The sequence below is a fragment of the Cephus cinctus genome, unplaced genomic scaffold, assembly GCF_000341935.2.
Source record: "Cephus cinctus unplaced genomic scaffold, Ccin1 Ccin1_scaffold1101, whole genome shotgun sequence".
In the NCBI taxonomy this organism is placed as follows: Eukaryota; Metazoa; Arthropoda; class Insecta; order Hymenoptera; family Cephidae; genus Cephus; species Cephus cinctus.
In genome coordinates this window covers 139044-155793 of record NW_014333611.1, presented here as the reverse complement: position 1 = coordinate 155793, position 16750 = coordinate 139044, and the positions used below count along the sequence as shown (strand labels likewise).

The following is a 16750-nucleotide window of genomic DNA, read 5'->3' as shown; positions in this document are numbered from 1 at the left end:
CGGAATTTATTCAGCCGTTGATTCAGGCTGTATTCGCACGTAAATTATCGAACAGCCGCGAGTCACGAACTCGTAAGTTAATATGTCACGAATAAGATTAGATGGATAAGGTATTGGAAAAAAAAAATATATATATATATAGAATGATACTGTTCGATCTCGTGCTGGAAGTCGATTAATATTTTATTAATGAAATAAGTGAATTGTCGTGGGTAATTTCGATTTGCCCTGATACGATGCTTATTATGATTACAAAATTATTATAAAATTGTTTACTCTTGTAGTATTAGAAATTTTTCGAAAATATTCAGTATTATCGATAATCGTTATCGAGCATGACTATCATGACTGATCTCGAATTATTGATAATTCTCAAATAACATAGATGGGATTACGATAGGGAGCGGGAGATAAAATCAGACTGAAAATCTGTTACCTGAATTCCAAGATTATCTATTATTGGTATCTTAGAAAGATAAAATCTGATAGAAAAGAGAGAAGAGGATTTCATGCAAAGGTAAATATTAAATCTGGGTATTAATGACGGGGGAATTGTCATTGTTGGTTTTGAAGTAGGATTTGCAAAAATTTTAAATTCTATTGATTTTCGCATAATTCGAGCATCGAATTTTCATTTCTTGGTGAATTGCCGGATGATATTTTACGGAATTGCCTTCCCGGCTAAAATTATTAATAAAATTATTATTGTCCCTAAATTAGTCGTATTTCTTTAATGGGGCATTTTCCCGATGATCAATCGCGTCGATTGACAAACCCTTATCACAGTTATCATGAGAAATTAATTTATCTGTCTTAGATTACAAAATGAGTATGTAGATCGTTAAGGTGGATGGCCCAGTAATCGTCAGTTGTGTGTAGACTTTGCTATAGTCAAAGCACACGTTGACAAATCGAATATTGATTTATAATTTAGTTTAACAATTTTTTGGGAAATATTTTATTAAGAGATGACTTCATTTTTTGAAAATTAACTAATACGTGTAATCGATATGACTTGATCAATTGATCGATTAGAGCGAGCGCATTTTCTTCATCAAGGAAGCAGGTCATTACGAATCACAAAATCTAGGTTAGGTTAGAGAAAATATGTCTTATCAACAGACAATCTTTAATTCGAAGATTTTAAATGAAGATTGATGATTATTGATAAGATTAAAAGCTGAAGCTATAAACGAACGTTTTTTTCCAAATTATTCAAATAAGTATTCATCATGTCCCTTGAGAAGGTATACCTCCCCGTTTTAGTGGCACTTGCCGCACTTCAAGTAGGTCAGAAGTGAATCAATTGAAACAATAACAATTACCTAATAAAAATTCAAAACCTGCACAATTTAGATTTAAGCGAAAATTCAAAGAAAAATTTTTTAAAAATATTACATATTACCACGATTTTTGAATTTTACTGTAAACAAAAATTCATTCAATTCGTAGATGCCGTCCCAAGTCGCATTGTCAATGGCCAGACAGCAGCCAACGGTGAATTTCCGTATATGGTGAGAATAAAATTTCTATAAAATATAACTAATTATGAAAAAATCAAAATTTTGTTTAGGTTTCCCTACGATGGGTATCGTCATCCTCGCACACGTGTGGCGGAAGTATAGTGACCCAATATCACGTGGTCACAGCAGCGCACTGTGTTAACAAGTAAATAAATGATTTAAAAAAAAAAAAATTTTTTTTAAATTATTTTTCATCTTATTTCACAGCACCCTGCCAAGCGCGATGTTCGTAGTAACCGGTCACACGTCGAACACCGGTGGTGGTCGTGTCAGCTACTTGGAAGACATTAGGGTTCATCCACAATATTCATTACCATTTTGGATGAATGACATAGCCGTTCTCAAATTGCGAACACCAATTATTTTTGGTGCGACCGAGCAGCCAATACCAATAGCCATTTCGAATACTGGAGTAGAGGAGTGTATAGTTTCCGGTTGGGGTCGAGCCCACGTGAGTTACATAGATCCTACAATTGATACATTTTTCATAACGATTTTCATTTTAGTTTCCCTCTTTGGGACTACCTGGTGACCTACAAAAAGCGAACTTGAACACTATGACGATTCAGGAATGCATGAGTTACTGGTCGCCTTCGAGTATCGTTAACGGTTCCTTGTGCGCCTTGAATTCGGTCGGAATCGCCGTGTGTTCGGTAAAAAAAATTTTTTTAATATCAATGACGATCGTCATTGTCAAATTGAAAAATCATTATGCAGGATATTTGAAAATTATATTTTGCATATATGATGGTAAAAAAAAAATTATTACCGATTTTTGACTTTAGGGTGACTCTGGTGGTCCTCTCGTTTGCAATGGTCATCTTGCTGGGGTTGTGTCCTGGGGAAATCCTTGTGCCAATGGACTACCCGATGTTTTTGCCAGAGTTTATCACTTCCGTGATTGGCTGATTGAAAATACGAACGATCTTTTTTCGAGCGATACCTTCGACGAGAAGGACGATCCCGCTTACTTGCTTTAATTCTATGTAACATTATTTTGGGGAAGACTGGCCCCCGCTGGGTTTTATGTTTTTTGTGCAATAAAAATATTTCCAAAAATAAGAACGAGTCGTTGAGTTTCCGCAAAATGTTCCAAAAATTTGATTTTATGCACTGTTATTTATTTTAAAAATATTAACGACCATCGGTCGTTACGATTTTGTAAAATAATTTTCGTGTTTTCAACCGATCATCCGTTCAACCGTATAATATATTATTGTTAATGTTATCTTGTCTAATGACTTTCCACGAGTTTTAAAAAGTGATTGATTACGAAATTATACGATAAAAGGAGCTGAATTCTCTTAGCAAAGTTCAGTCTATCGCGATGTACACGGCAGCCGTCTTCATATTATTCGCAATTGCCCTGACAGGCAGCCACGGTAAGACGGTTAATCAAAATTCAAATTTCTTCGCAGTTGGCTATTGCTTTACGCAGCTCCCATGGGCTTGTCATGTGGCTAAGAGTTAACATAGTCACAATTTTTCAGGCAATTCGCTATCCAGAATTGTCAATGGCAGTCCAGGAGTCTCGGGTCAATTTCCATATCTGGTGTCGCTGCGACGTAGCTCGACGTCGTCGCATTTCTGCGGTGGAAATCTGGTGACGAGGCAGCACGTCGTCACCGCGACGCATTGCGTCAACGGTATGACGCCCAACGACTTATTCGTTGTGACCGGAAGTATTTCGAATGCCAAAGGTGGTGAAACTCATGGGGTGGCAGACATACGCGTTCATGCCGATTACGTTGGCCAGTCAAATTATTGGCTTGACGATGTTGCCGTTGTCAAACTGGCAGCACCTGTCACCCTGAATGCTGTCACTCAGGTGTTGCCGCTGCCAACGAGAACTGTCCCCGGTAGCGAGCCTTGCGTAATGGCCGGATGGGGACGCGCGCACGTGAGTATAATTTTATTAAACGTACAGTACAGGGTGAGGAATATTTTTTTTGAAAAATATTTTTTTTGAAAAATATTTTTTTTCCACCAGTATCCCTCTTTGGGGCTGCCAGGAGAAGTACAGACTTTGGTCCAGAATACTCTGTCAGTTAGTAACTGTCGGCTCATATGGGGTTTCAATATTAGAGACAATCATCTTTGTGCACTTTCTCGACGTGGCGAAGGAATTTGCAGTGTACGTAAATTGATATGACTTTTGAAAAAAAAAATTTCTTACAGGGGACAGTGGAAAATATTTATATATTTTTTTAGGGCGATTCCGGAAGTCCGTTGGTATGCGGTGGTGAGCATCATGGCATCGCTTCCTGGGTGAATCCCTGCGCGAATGGATTGCCGGATGCCTTTGTCAGAGTTTCTCTTTATGTTGATTGGATCAAGGAACGAATCGCCGATGTTGATAATTGAAAATCCTGAGAGGGGTTTACACTGTTTTCTGCTTCTTTGGAAAATAAAAGAGAATAAAGAGTATATGAGGGCATTATTTATTTTTTGCTTTTCTTGAATTTTCCTTGTGGAAGTAGAACGGTTGAATTTTGGATTTTGACTATTTGTGCTTTTTAAGGAATTTTTTTTTTTTTTTTTTTTTTTTGAACAAAATATCTTCGGGACGTTTTAAATCGAGTAACAATTGTAACAATGACCGTGACCAAAAGACAAACATTGTGTCAAAACAGTCATAATGCTGGGCTAATTACGAAACTCATTTACTCGTTAAGCAATTAATCTGTGATCGTAAATTTAGTAACGGCGGGAGCATTTGATTTCATAGCGGAAGTTCCTTGCTGAGCGCTCAGTCGACGCTTTGTGTTGAAGGTGATTTTTTTTTCAATTTTGAAAAAAATCTAAGTGAAAGTGTGACGGTTCGAAGATGAAACACGTACTGCTAGTCTTTGCGACATTTTTCTGTATCGTTTTTGGAAAACGGTATCCGCGGGATTTCACTGACTCCGTGGGAATGATTCGTCGAAATTATGCTGGTGGAACAGTGCCTATGAATGGTCTGAATTTCACGAGAGAAAAAAATATAAACTTGAAAAAGTTTTATGAGAATTCCGAAAGAGTCAGTATCGTTGATGACAGATTGAAGTTTAACGGAACTGAAAATTCTTTTAAAAATTATCCAAAAGTAAATCAATTTCTTTTGAGACGTACGATGAGTAGGAACAATGATTTGAAGACACTAAGTCATCAGGATCATTTAAAGGGGAATCGTAACCAAGATCAAAAAGAAAATTCATTTAAGGACTTGAATAAAAATAAAAATATCAAAGAAGTCATTAATCATGATCACGTGGAAGAGAACGTTCATAACGATTTAAAGCGAACCATTGACGTTGACACGATTTTGAAATTGACTGCTGAAAGATTGAGGAATTTGAGTGCGCGGATGGAATCTCAAAGGAAAAAGACATTTTTGAATGAAAAACCGAAATATAAGCGTAACGATGAAAGAGGTTCAAATGCTCATACGAGACATTCCGAATGGCTCATTTTACCGAATCACAATGTGAATTCGATTAATGATTTTAAAAAGGATTCCATCACTGACGAGTATCGTAGTAAGTCGATAGTTTCATCGTATCGTCAGCCAGGAGTGATAATCAAAAAAAACCAAATGTTGAGTCACGGACAATCGGATCTCCTGAAAAGTGACAACGATAAAGGAAGGAATGTTGTAAATTATCAAAATTCTAATTTTAATGTGCAAGATATGAAAAAGTCAGAAAATCCAAATGTCCTAAATACAGGTAGACGAAATCCTGATATTTTTAAATACAAAATCACCGGCATGAGAAAAGGAAAAGGTTTTGAAAATTTAGGTTCTCGCATACCCAATATGAGGAATATGCAAAACGAAAATACCGATATACAAGATGGAATAAATTTCGAAAAACGAAATTTTGAAAAAATCGTTGCAGACGATTCACAAGTTGCTAATCTCACAGTTCGAAGTCCTACGGATTATCCAAGTTTGAATAACAGTCAGTATCCGAAATTTGACGAACAGGATACGGTGGATTACGAAAATTTGAAATTTGGTAAACAAAGTTTAAGGGATTTTGCGGAATCTGAAATTCCTACAACGAGGAATAATATGGAAAATTCAGAAATAAATATTCCAACAAGCAATTCCGTATCACAGCAATTCGAAACTTCATGGGAATCCAAAAATGGCGTTAATGCAAAATCAATTTTGGAAAATCGTACAAAATTTCAAACATTTTCCTTCGAACCTGGGCAGCCTAACCAATATCCTGTATTACGAGAAATATACCGCAAGGATCTAGACTCAAATTTTCAATTGTCTTCAAAAAAGGAACGTAGAGGAATTCCCGTGGATGATCCTTATTATTTTGACCGTGAAAATTTCGAAAATTTACCTGCGGGTGAAATTTTTCATGAAAGTCGTGTCGTCGTAGAAAATTCCATAGTACCCACAAAATTGTACGCGAAGGACGATTTGGAAAAAGTTTTAAAAAGCGTGCGATTTTTTCTTGATCATCGTATAAAGCGAGAAGACTACTATCGATTACCACTGAAGGAAAATAAAAAAGATTCGACTATTAGCTCCAAGAAATTTTCCAAAAATCACTCAAAACTTGGCAATGACAAAGAGGAGGTATCCAAAATCAGAAATTCTAACGAACAAAAATCTCGAAAAAAGAAAATTTCAAATAAAGTTCCTTCCCCGACAAAGGATTCAATTAGGAACAGATACATTGATGGTATGTAAATTATAATTTATTTAATAAAAAAATAATTTTCAAATTTTTCCCCCCTTCTCTTAGAACGTTCGTTAAATCTCAAAGATCATGTACATGATTATTATTTCCAAGAAGAGCTTCTTACCAAAGCGGAAGAGCAAGATGATTTTAGCGACAGTACTTTGCACGAAAATCATACAAGTTCATTAAATCTAAAGAATATTCCAAAAACGACGGATATGGTAATCTTCAAAAGAGAAATCGACAAAACTGAATCAGCGAGAGAAAATCCAAGCAGTTCGAATTTGACTGTGTCAGAAAGGATACAAAAAAATTTCGAAAGCATAAACTCAAGAAACAAATTCAAAATTAAAAAAAAACGGACACACAAGGATGAGAAGGATCGGAAGAAAGTTTCAAAAATTGGACTCAAAACGAAAGTATCAAAAAAAAATCATCGCAAGGCAAACAAAAATGACCCATCAAAATTCAAACCAGACGATACGAAGGAAGTTAAATTGAAGATCAAGGTAAATATCCCCGAACAAGATCATCAAGCACCAGACTTCAACAATGATAGAGTCAAAACAGAATACTTCCCGATGACCAACAGCGTGATGGAAGATGCATTAAATGAAGATCATTTAAATAAAAATATGGCAATTCCGGTCAAGATCAACGAAAATGATCTGATGGATGATTTCATCACTTATAAGAACACGCCACTGCTTTCGATGGGTCCTATCGCGAAGAAAAACAAGGAAGGGAAGGAAACTCAATCAAAACGTAAATTAATAGCACGAGACAAACCGACGGACGATGACTTTGGCCTGTATGGCTCGATCGAAAGTGACCTGAGTATGGACTCAAATTTGAAAGACGACAAATTTCAAGAGTCAAATCATGAATCGAAGTCATCAGTACCAGTCGATGACACAGAAGGCTTCATGGAAACTAATAACGCGCCCTTACCGATAAATCCGCCGAATTCACAAGATTCAAGACGACTTTTGGATAATGATCAAATCACACCGTTCAGGAGAAACAATCTCATATACAAGCCATACGGTATGGAAGGTGAATCAAGATCTATGAAAAAAAGATTAAGAATTAAACAATTAGTTAGTGAACCAGATTTCATAAGATTCATCAATACAAGCAGCATCAGGTTGGCCGCTCCAGATTATTTGAAACCAATTGATGTGAATTTTGAAGCTCATGGTAAACAGCCGTGCACGACAAGTAATAAAAAAGGAATGGATGAGTGTTCGGAAGAAGAGAGTGGGGAAGCTAAGAATGTTCATGATGACGAAAAGAAAACGTGGCCAATTTCTCCGGGTCCGATTACATGCAATCCGGGTAAGTGATTAAAAACAATTATTAAATAAATTTATAGAAAATTTTTGGATATTTAAATAATAATCCTGATGCGTAAACCTTAAGGAATCTACCGTAAAACGATAAAATTATCATTGATAAGCACTTCCGTTCATAATCTTCGAGAGTTCACGTAACGTGTGCTATGGTTATTAATAATGATAACGAAAGACAATAATAGGAACTAAAATAAGGAAATTGATAAAGATGCGCTAGTGTCGCTTTTTAGTGCTACTATGATAAAGAAAACTACTATGAAAAAGAAAAGTATCAAGGAACAATGATAAAATTTTGAATAATGATAACCCACTACTATTTTTTACAATAATTCATATTACACTTGGATTTTTCAATTATTATACTATGAATTTCCTAATAGTAAATTCATTCAATCGTATTGATATCTTTTTTTTACTATCATTGATTCGCGATAGCCTGTTATCAATACGTAATAATGACCATTAGTCTTTTTCCGACCTTCCATATATCTTAGTATTCTTTTCATATCAAGTATTTTTGTCGGAATATAGTTCATATGCTATTAGCAGTATATAAGAATGAGTAAGAATTTTGAGTTTGAATAAATTTTTCAATTTTATTTAGATTATGAAGTAACAACAACTTTCGGAACGGAACCCACCGAATATCCGTTTGTGGTTGGTAAAAAAAAATGCACGTTCTATTAAGTAACTCAAAAAATGTATATTCCATTTTTGATTTTTTTTTTTTTAGGTATCAATCCAGTATCAAAATATTGTAACCAAAAATTTGTCGCACATTTGCAATGGAGTCGTTGTTGGTACAAGGTTCATATTATCGGCGGCACATTGTTTAAACAATCGTGACAATTTTGAGTTGGTGGTACAACGTTCTAATGACCTTTGTGACGACGAAGAGAAACCAGTACCTGTGGCCTTGGTGATGGAGCACGAAAATTACAACAGACACACGAGAATGAATGATTTGGCTCTATTGAGGGTAGATATCAAAATTTGAATTTTTAATAAAAAAAATGTTTAATTTTAATATTTTTAGTTAAAATACGAAATCGACACGGACCAAGTGTCATTTCCTAAAAATGACATAATATTTAATGATTTCTATTCCGTGGGTTGGGGTGAACTGATGGTGAGAACTATGATTTTATTTCAAAAATGTTATTACACCATCTTTGTAATGTTCAAAAAGACAGTGTGAATTTGTATTTTCAGTGGAACCGATTTGCAAAAAATGTTACGAAAATTCAGCAAAAACTGCCTGTATCCAGGTACTCTGACAAAACAAAGGAAAATGCAGGAACCATATACATGAGCATAGCTGGATTGGACATAACTGGAACTTTTAGGGTATTTTATAAAAATTTGGAAATTTAACGAAAATTCGTTAAAAAAATATTTTCACGTTTCAGGGTGACTACGGGGGAATTCTCTTGAATGAAGACAAAGAATTGATTGGGGTGCAATCAAAATTCTATCCAGATGAAAATTACGAAGTTTTCATGAGGGTCAGGACGTATCTTCCTTGGATAGAAAATATGATAAACTCGAGTAAACGACTCTTGGAGCATCCTTATAAATTCCAACCAAAGAAAGGCTAAGAGAGACATAGATAAATGAATAACAATAAGCATACATGACAATGTACTATAAAAAGTCATTGTTAATAATATATTAAAATAAAAACAGAATTCTTCACTTTTTCGTCTTTCATTCGAAATGGGATATTTCCTATCTTAAAAAATGTATATTTTCCGTAAAATCGACGTCGACGTTAACGCAGCCTTTTTTCTTTATCTTCTAGTGTGCGTTTACATAATTCATCGAGTACACGTAAGGAAAATTTAAAAAAAATGGGAAGGGATAACGCATCAGGGTCGAGGTTCGCAACAGTCAATATAAATGAAACGCGCAAGGCTGATTTCGTACTGGACAGCTCAGCGTTCGCGCGAAAAAGAAAAGAAAGTAGAAAATATATAGTGAGATAAAAAATTTTGAAAAAATGTCGCGGATTTTGGCGGTCACGTTGTTCGCGGTATTTTTGATCGCCTCACGGGCGGCGGGTAAGTATTTTTTTAAAATTTCCAAAAATAGCGTGACAAGTGCATCCCTCACTCCTGCTTTCACGCGTAACTTAAAATAAACAAAAATATTTACCCGTTCTACACTTTTGATTTTTTAAGCTTTTCCAAAAATATTTCCAAAATCCTCTCTTTTATCTTTCTTTCCTTCTTCATTTCATTTCCGAATGTCGTCATTCGTCAAAATGTTATTTTTTATTACTGTCGATCATATCGTATATTTTCAGATTTTCTTTTCTCTTCGTTCTGCGATATTTCTTTTTGTGCTTTCATTTCGTAGAGGCGAAGAGTCGTGTAGTATTTCTATTGTATTAATAAAAAGTGTTTAAATGCATTTAACTTGTTAAGACTTTTTCAGGCCTGTGACATGAAAATGTTTAACATTTCTACGTGAACTTTTAAATTCATTGACCCACAAATTTCTGTTTAGATAAGCATCGAATTTTGAAAACAATTAGGGATATGCAGTGTAACGTAATTCTTTTCCTTGACCCGACACCGATAGCAAAACATCCGAGAACGAACTATCTTCGAGAACCGACCTACGTTTGGGCATCCGCAAGCCAGGCGGGCGCCAGCTAATTCTTTTTTTCACCGGGAACTAACGAGCCGGTATAGACTGGGAGTTGAGGTGGAACAGGCCCAACTCCACCAAAACGAGAGCTCTGACGGAACCTATCGGACGAGGCGATAGCTTGACGGATCCTGTCGATTTTTGGGGAGGCGTAAAATCGAGAAACGCAACTGGAAGCACGAACGGGAGCGGACGGCTACGGAAATGCGCGGCCGCTCAGGCTGCTAGGTTGAAGTAGAGAGGGTCGGAGTAAGAGTCCGGCAAGTAGCGCGAGCGACAGAGAGCGAATCTTAACTATCTATCGAAATCCCTTCACCAATTAATAAATTGGGAGACTCACCGGAGCTGGTGCAGCTAATCCGTGGAGGCCGAGAACTGCATCCAAAGGACACCCTGGTGGACACTGCACTAAGGCACAACACTACACCTTCGGAACACTCACAGGAATTCATAGAATTGCCTAGATATCGCGAGAACAACGCGAGAACTGTACGAATCGAGAACTTGCTATACCGTAGCGAAACACGGCAAGAAAAACTATCAACAGATAGCAGGGAAGCACGAGCCAGCCCGTGACACCTCGGTCGGTGCCCCGAGACAGACTGCTTTGACCATAGCCAAATGCCAAATTCGGGAACTAATCATTCTGATTGGTCGAGAGCCTTTTAACCGATAACTCTTCTATCTCCTTCGAGTCGTCCCTTTAAACCAAATCGAGAGCGTTCCTTAACGAATCGGTACGTAACTTTTGGAGATCCTCCACGGCCGCTTCCCCAGGGCATCGGGCGACAGCTGGGCACCACATCTTAACTTCGGGCAGGAGGTTCCTCTCCTGCCCTTAACCGTATCAAAACTTCCTCCGCCCGCTCTACAGCCCTTTGCCCATCTCCAGCGGGGCGCCGGTATTTCACCCGGGCTTCTGCCGGTCCGTGGAGACGTCTCCGTCGGGTCGTCTCCTCTGCCGGGCAACTCGGTACATCGAGACTATCTCCCCACGGCAGATTCGAGCACCTCGACCTCAACTAAACCATAACGAAATCTTACGAGAGCCTTGACGTAACTATACGAATCAACCCGAGAGCGTAGCTTCTGAGCAGGGTGGCGACCCGAAGGGAACCAAAAATCGAGAACGTTATCTGTATCGGTAACCGGAGCCGCCTTGGGACCGTGATTCGAAAAATCACGTCACAGCAGATAATATGGAGGTAGGTTACGCTCGGTCGATTTATTACTGGTTTCCTCGAAATTTTGAAGAATTTTACGGCATGTCGTATTGATTCCAGATATGGATGATCTCTCGAGAAGTCGATCAGATTACACAAAAGAGTGTTTCGTCCCTAAATCCTGTCGCTTATGCTTAGTGAAAAGGGTTTGAGACAGTAACAGTGCTTCGAAAAAAAATTCCATTAACTTGACACGAAATCAAAGAAAATTTTAAAAAATGATTCAATGTCAAAAATAATTATAATAAAATTTTTTGGAAAAGTCTCGAGCCTCTACTTCTGCAACTGCTACTTCTGCTGCTACTACTTGTACTACTACTCCGTCAACCACTATTACTATGATCCCTATTTCCATTGTTACTATCACTGTATCTTCTAGTGATGCGAATAGTGCAAAGTTCATTATGGATCTTGACTACCGATGATAAATATGTGCGAAAAATGGGAACTGGTCGTTTTCAGGAGATGGAAGTTCAAAAGAAGATAACATGTTTAGTGTATCTGAGAGTCCAAATCTGCTACTAAATTTTAAACAAACTGCAGAAGTTTCTGACGTGACGGATGGTGTTCCAAGAGATGAAGGAACAAACCAGGAACCCTTTAAAACTAGAGCACTCTCAGATCCTGAAGCACTCCCAGAAGGTGCAGCAGATACAAATCCTGGAGCACTCTCAGAAGGTGCAGCAGATTCGGATCCTGGAGCACTCACAGCAGGTGCAGCAGATTTAAATCCTGAAGCACTCTCAGAAGGTTCAACAGATTCGGATCCTGGAGCACTCACAGCAGGTGCAGCAGATTTAAATCCTGAAGCACTCACAGCAGTTGCAGCAGATTCGGATCCTGGAGCACTCACAGCAGGTGCAGCAGATTTAAATCCTGAAGCACTCTCAGAAGGTTCAACAGATTCGGATCCTGGAGCACTCACAGCAGGTGCAGCAGATTTAAATCCTGAAGCACTCTCAGAAGGTTCAACAGATTCGGATCCTGGAGCACTCACAGCAGGTGCAGCAGATTTAAATCCTGAAGCACTCTCAGAAGGTTCAACAGATTCGGATCCTGGAGCACTCACAGCAGGTGCAGCAGATTTAAATCCTGAAGCACTCTCAGAAGGTTATCCTGGAGCACTCTCAGCAGGGGCAGCAGATTCAAATCCTGAACCACTCTCAGAAGGTGCAGCAGATTCGGATCCTGGAGCACTCACACCAGGTGCAGCAGATTTAAATTCTGAAGCACTCTCAGCAGGTGCAGCAGATTCAAATTCTGAAGCACTCCAATTTTTTTTTTTTTTTTTTTTTTTTTTTTTTTTCACTCCAACTCTCTCTCTCTCAAATCCAGCCTCACTCTCAGAAGGTGCAGCAGATTCGGATCCTGGAGCACTCACACCAGGTGCAGCAGATTTAAATTCTGAAGCACTCTCAGCAGGTGCAGCAGATTCAAATTCTGAAGCACTCCAAGAAGGTACAGCAGATACAAATCCTGGAGCACTCTCAGCAGGTGGAATAGATTCAAATCCTGAAGCACTCTCAGCAGGTGCAGCAGATTCAAATTTTGAAGCACTCTCAGCAGGTGCAGCAGATTTAAATCCTGGAGCACTCTCAGCAGGCGCAGCAGACTCCAATCTTGAAGCACTCTCAGACGGTGCAACATCCAAATTGGATGGTGAATCCAACGGAACAGAATTAAGTTCCCCAGTATCCGATGGCAAAACCTCAGAGTCTGGTAATGATGCATCAAGTACAAGAGAAAATCAGTTCAATACTTAAAATCTAAAAGAACCTAAGCCCTCAAGAAATGAATTACGAACAAATTGAGATAAACTTATTCGAAAAAAAAAATTGAAACATGCGATGGAAATGAACAACAAAAAAATCAAGTTCCAGTCTAGACAAAGACGGTGCCTTCAAGTTGAAAAAGGATTCTGGTATTTCGTTCTTGGATGAGGATGATTCGCTAATGAAAATTCTCTTTTTTTTCTCAAATTTGTTAAATATCGACTCTTCGTCTCGCCTGCATATTTCAAGATAAACCTCGAGCACTCTTCGCTCCATTTCTTTTCTACAAAAGTTTCTTTCTTCCCAATTTATTCACTTTAAAAAAAACTCTTGATCTCATTACTACTTGTTACTATACTCAATATTTTAACACACTCTCCAAATGCTCTTCACGAAAATTTCTACCTCTTACTGTCCTTTCAAGAAAGTTCTCCGGTCAAGAATAATTTTTCTTTTCTAGCCGATCCTTTGCAATTGCCCGGTGTAAATGGTATCCCGGCTCCAAATCCTATAGGAATGCCAGGTAATATTATTTTAATTTTTTACTAATAAACGATTCTTAACATATATTCTTAAAATAATTTTTCTTTTTTAGCCGATCCTTCCGGTTTAAATGGGTTCCCGCCTCCAAATCCTATGGGAATGCCAGGTAATATTTTTTTAATTTTTTACTAATAAACGATTCTTAACATATATTCTTAAAATAATTTTTCTTTTTTAGCCGATCCTTCCGGTTTAAATGGGTTCCCGCCTCCAAATCCTATGGGAATGCCAGGTAATATTTTTTTAATTTTTTACTAATAAACGATTCTTAACATATATTCTTAAAATAATTTTTCTTTTTTAGCCGATCCTTCCGGTTTAAATGGGTTCCCGCCTCCAAATCCTATGGGAATGCCAGGTAATATTTTTTTAATTTTTTACTAATAAACGATTCTTAACATATATTCTTAAAATAATTTTTCTTTTTTAGCCGATCCTTCCGGTTTAAATGGGTTCCCGCCTCCAAATCCTATGGGAATGCCAGGTAATATTTTTTTAATTTTTTACTAATAAACGATTCTTAACATATATTCTTAAAATAATTTTTCTTTTTTAGCCGATCCTTCCGGTTTAAATGGGTTCCCGCCTCCAAATCCTATGGGAATGCCAGGTAATATTTTTTTAATTTTTTACTAATAAACGATTCTTAACATATATTCTTAAAATAATTTTTCTTTTTTAGCCGATCCTTCCGGTTTAAATGGGTTCCCGCCTCCAAATCCTATGGGAATGCCAGGTAATATTTTTTTAATTTTTTACTAATAAACGATTCTTAACATATATTCTTAAAATAATATTTCTTTTTTTAGCCAATGCTTCGGAATTTCCCGGTTCAAATGACAACCCCGCTTCAATTCCTACGGGAACACCAGGTAATATTTTTCTTTACTTTTTAATAATAAACGATTCTTAACATATAATCGTTAACAATAACCAAATTTTACTTCACCATTACCGCAGGTAGCAGCAATTGAAAGCTGGCGTTGCACCAGACGCTTCCCTGTCTGCTGACAAAAATTTATTGTTATTATCATTATTCAGTTTTCAGCTAAATTTTTTCAATTGTCGCTCTTCATTGTTTCCGTCATTCAAACACTTCGGACTCTATGACGAACCAATGATCGTCTCCCAAATTAATATCCCATTCCCAAATAAGTATCTGTCAATATTCAAAAACCCTTAAAATTAAAATTCACCACCGATCCCTTATCTCGGATTCCACCTGCGTTTGCAAATCACCGTCATCCACGTTCGTACGATATGTCAATTGTTCAAAATATATTTTTGAACTAAAAAAATCCTCTAAGCCAATTAACAAGTCCAAAATGAATTAATTGTAAAAAAAAATCTTTCCATCGTTTCAGAACAAATGTCCACTCTTGCCCCCGTCGGTCCTATTATACCGGTGGTAGACGAAAATCAGGAAACGACTAGCGGTATCGTGGGTAGTATAACTTCCCTCTTATCGCCGATCACCAAAGTCTTTTATCAGTTCATCGACAGTCTACTGAGAAACGTATTCGACGAGAAGCTACCGTGTAACATATATTCCTTCATACCACTGAATATCGAATGTACGCCGTTTGTCAAAGACGAATAATCTAAGACGACTTTGTGAATGAGTAGGGACGCACTGGTGAAAAATAAAAATGTACTGATACGAAATGAACTATGTATTTTTCTTTTCACTTCAATACCTACCCGATCAGGTATATATCCCATAATGAGCTTTTTCTATGCGTAACGTTAAGGTAAAATGGAAAAGATATCCCTAGTAAAAATTAGCATCGACAACTCCAGCACCTGGACTAGGTCTCTCTTCTTGGAGCAGCTCAGGCATAGATGATGGAACCTCGATAGGCTCTGGAATTTCATGATGAACTTTTGTACCAGGGTGGCTGTCATTGAAATACGAAATAAAGGAAATGTCAAAGAATTGTTGTTCCGATGTCTTTTATGTTTTACTGCATTATCAAAATATGAGAGGGAAAAAAGAAAAAAGAGATAACATGTGATACCTAAGGAATTTTGGAACGTAGATAAATCATTGATTACATGACATTAGGCAGAAAGTAAATGAACTTGTAGATGATTATGTTCATCTACGTCATCCACAATGCATTTTTGAATGATTTATGAATTTTTACTGTTATGTCTTGTAATTATCATATCCTGTAATTTATTCTTGTAAAAAAGAAAGGAAAAGGCTAGACACGAGGCAAGAATAAAGAAATGTCGTATCTTCTTGAAATTTTATCGTGTGAATTTATTCGGAAATAAAAAAGAATGCGATATCCCACAATTGTTATGTCACAATTTCGAGAAGGTTGTCCCTCGATAAGATTATTTTGAGTAAAACTAAGTTTTACGTAAACCATAAAAGTAAAAAGTTTCATCTAATCACGCAATTATATTTGTACCGTCAATAGGAATTTAATGTTAATTAGACTGGACTAATTAAAAGAAACGACGTACTTACGTAATCGAAGGACACGTTCTATGCGAATTGAACTTGAATTGTCATTGAAAGTTTATCAGTGTCATTATAGCGAGTTATTAACGTGTCGATGATATGAAGTAATTACGGGATGACGTAAAGAATGCATTTCTTTTTAAGGCGCAACGCATTAATAAGAAAATTGCATAATTACAGTGGAACGACTCATTATGAAAATAAGCGATTACCGCCATACGGCGGCTTTTAGCAACGCGAATTACAGAATGAGTAAGAGTTGTCATGTAAAGATAAGAACGAAAGTTCGATAATCTATGGAAATAAAAAAAATATCGAACGTCCATGACGTCTTTCTTGAACGAACTAGCCTCCGTTATCGCTTCCGCCTACGTAATTTGAAAGAGTGAAATTCCAAAGGAATACCTCCGTGCGCTGGTAAATGAGAAATTGAAAAATGATAATAAAGAAGATGGTTTTTCGAAATTAATAAAAAAAAAAAAAGAAACGATCCTAACGCTAAGACTTAGGTAAAGTCGAATGCC

The 16750-nt window shown here is 37.1% G+C and overlaps 3 protein-coding genes across 11 annotated transcripts; all 3 read left to right on the top strand.

Annotated features, from left to right (window-relative positions):
- Positions 1–1224: 1224 nt before the first annotated feature.
- LOC107272037 (transmembrane protease serine 9) lies at positions 1225–3963 on the top strand. The gene is made up of 10 exons (XM_015748737.2): positions 1225–1290; positions 1453–1514; positions 1574–1668; positions 1731–1974; positions 2030–2176; positions 2309–2497; positions 2815–2905; positions 3014–3423; positions 3514–3657; positions 3735–3963. The coding sequence occupies exons 1-10, from the start codon at positions 1233–1235 to the stop codon at positions 3885–3887; spliced, it is 1593 nt and encodes a 530-aa protein (XP_015604223.1). The 5' UTR covers positions 1225–1232; the 3' UTR covers positions 3888–3963.
- Positions 3964–4248: 285 nt separating this feature from the next.
- LOC107272056 (MATH and LRR domain-containing protein PFE0570w) lies at positions 4249–9261 on the top strand. Its single transcript, XM_015748776.2, has 7 exons — positions 4249–6208; positions 6272–7546; positions 8168–8220; positions 8297–8542; positions 8600–8692; positions 8776–8910; positions 8973–9261. The coding sequence occupies exons 1-7, from the start codon at positions 4351–4353 to the stop codon at positions 9159–9161; spliced, it is 3849 nt and encodes a 1282-aa protein (XP_015604262.1). The 5' UTR covers positions 4249–4350; the 3' UTR covers positions 9162–9261.
- A 212-nt stretch (positions 9262–9473) lies between these two features.
- LOC107272039 (collagen alpha-1(I) chain) lies at positions 9474–15422 on the top strand. Of its 9 annotated transcripts, none has more exons than XM_025089317.1 (13): positions 9474–9623; positions 11901–12131; positions 12552–12608; positions 12789–13157; positions 13671–13733; positions 13806–13859; positions 13932–13985; positions 14058–14111; positions 14184–14237; positions 14310–14363; positions 14436–14489; positions 14563–14625; positions 15118–15413. In XM_025089317.1, the coding sequence occupies exons 1-13, from the start codon at positions 9563–9565 to the stop codon at positions 15351–15353; spliced, it is 1404 nt and encodes a 467-aa protein (XP_024945085.1). In that variant the 5' UTR covers positions 9474–9562; the 3' UTR covers positions 15354–15413. The 9 variants fall into 9 exon arrangements, with proteins under 9 accessions (XP_024945085.1, XP_015604230.1, XP_015604229.1 ...); XM_015748744.2 differs by lacking the exon at positions 12552–12608 and having other exon boundaries at positions 11901–12188; positions 12789–12896; positions 12966–13157; XM_015748743.2 differs by lacking the exon at positions 12552–12608 and having other exon boundaries at positions 11901–12224; positions 12825–12896; positions 12966–13157.
- Positions 15423–16750: the final 1328 nt, after the last annotated feature.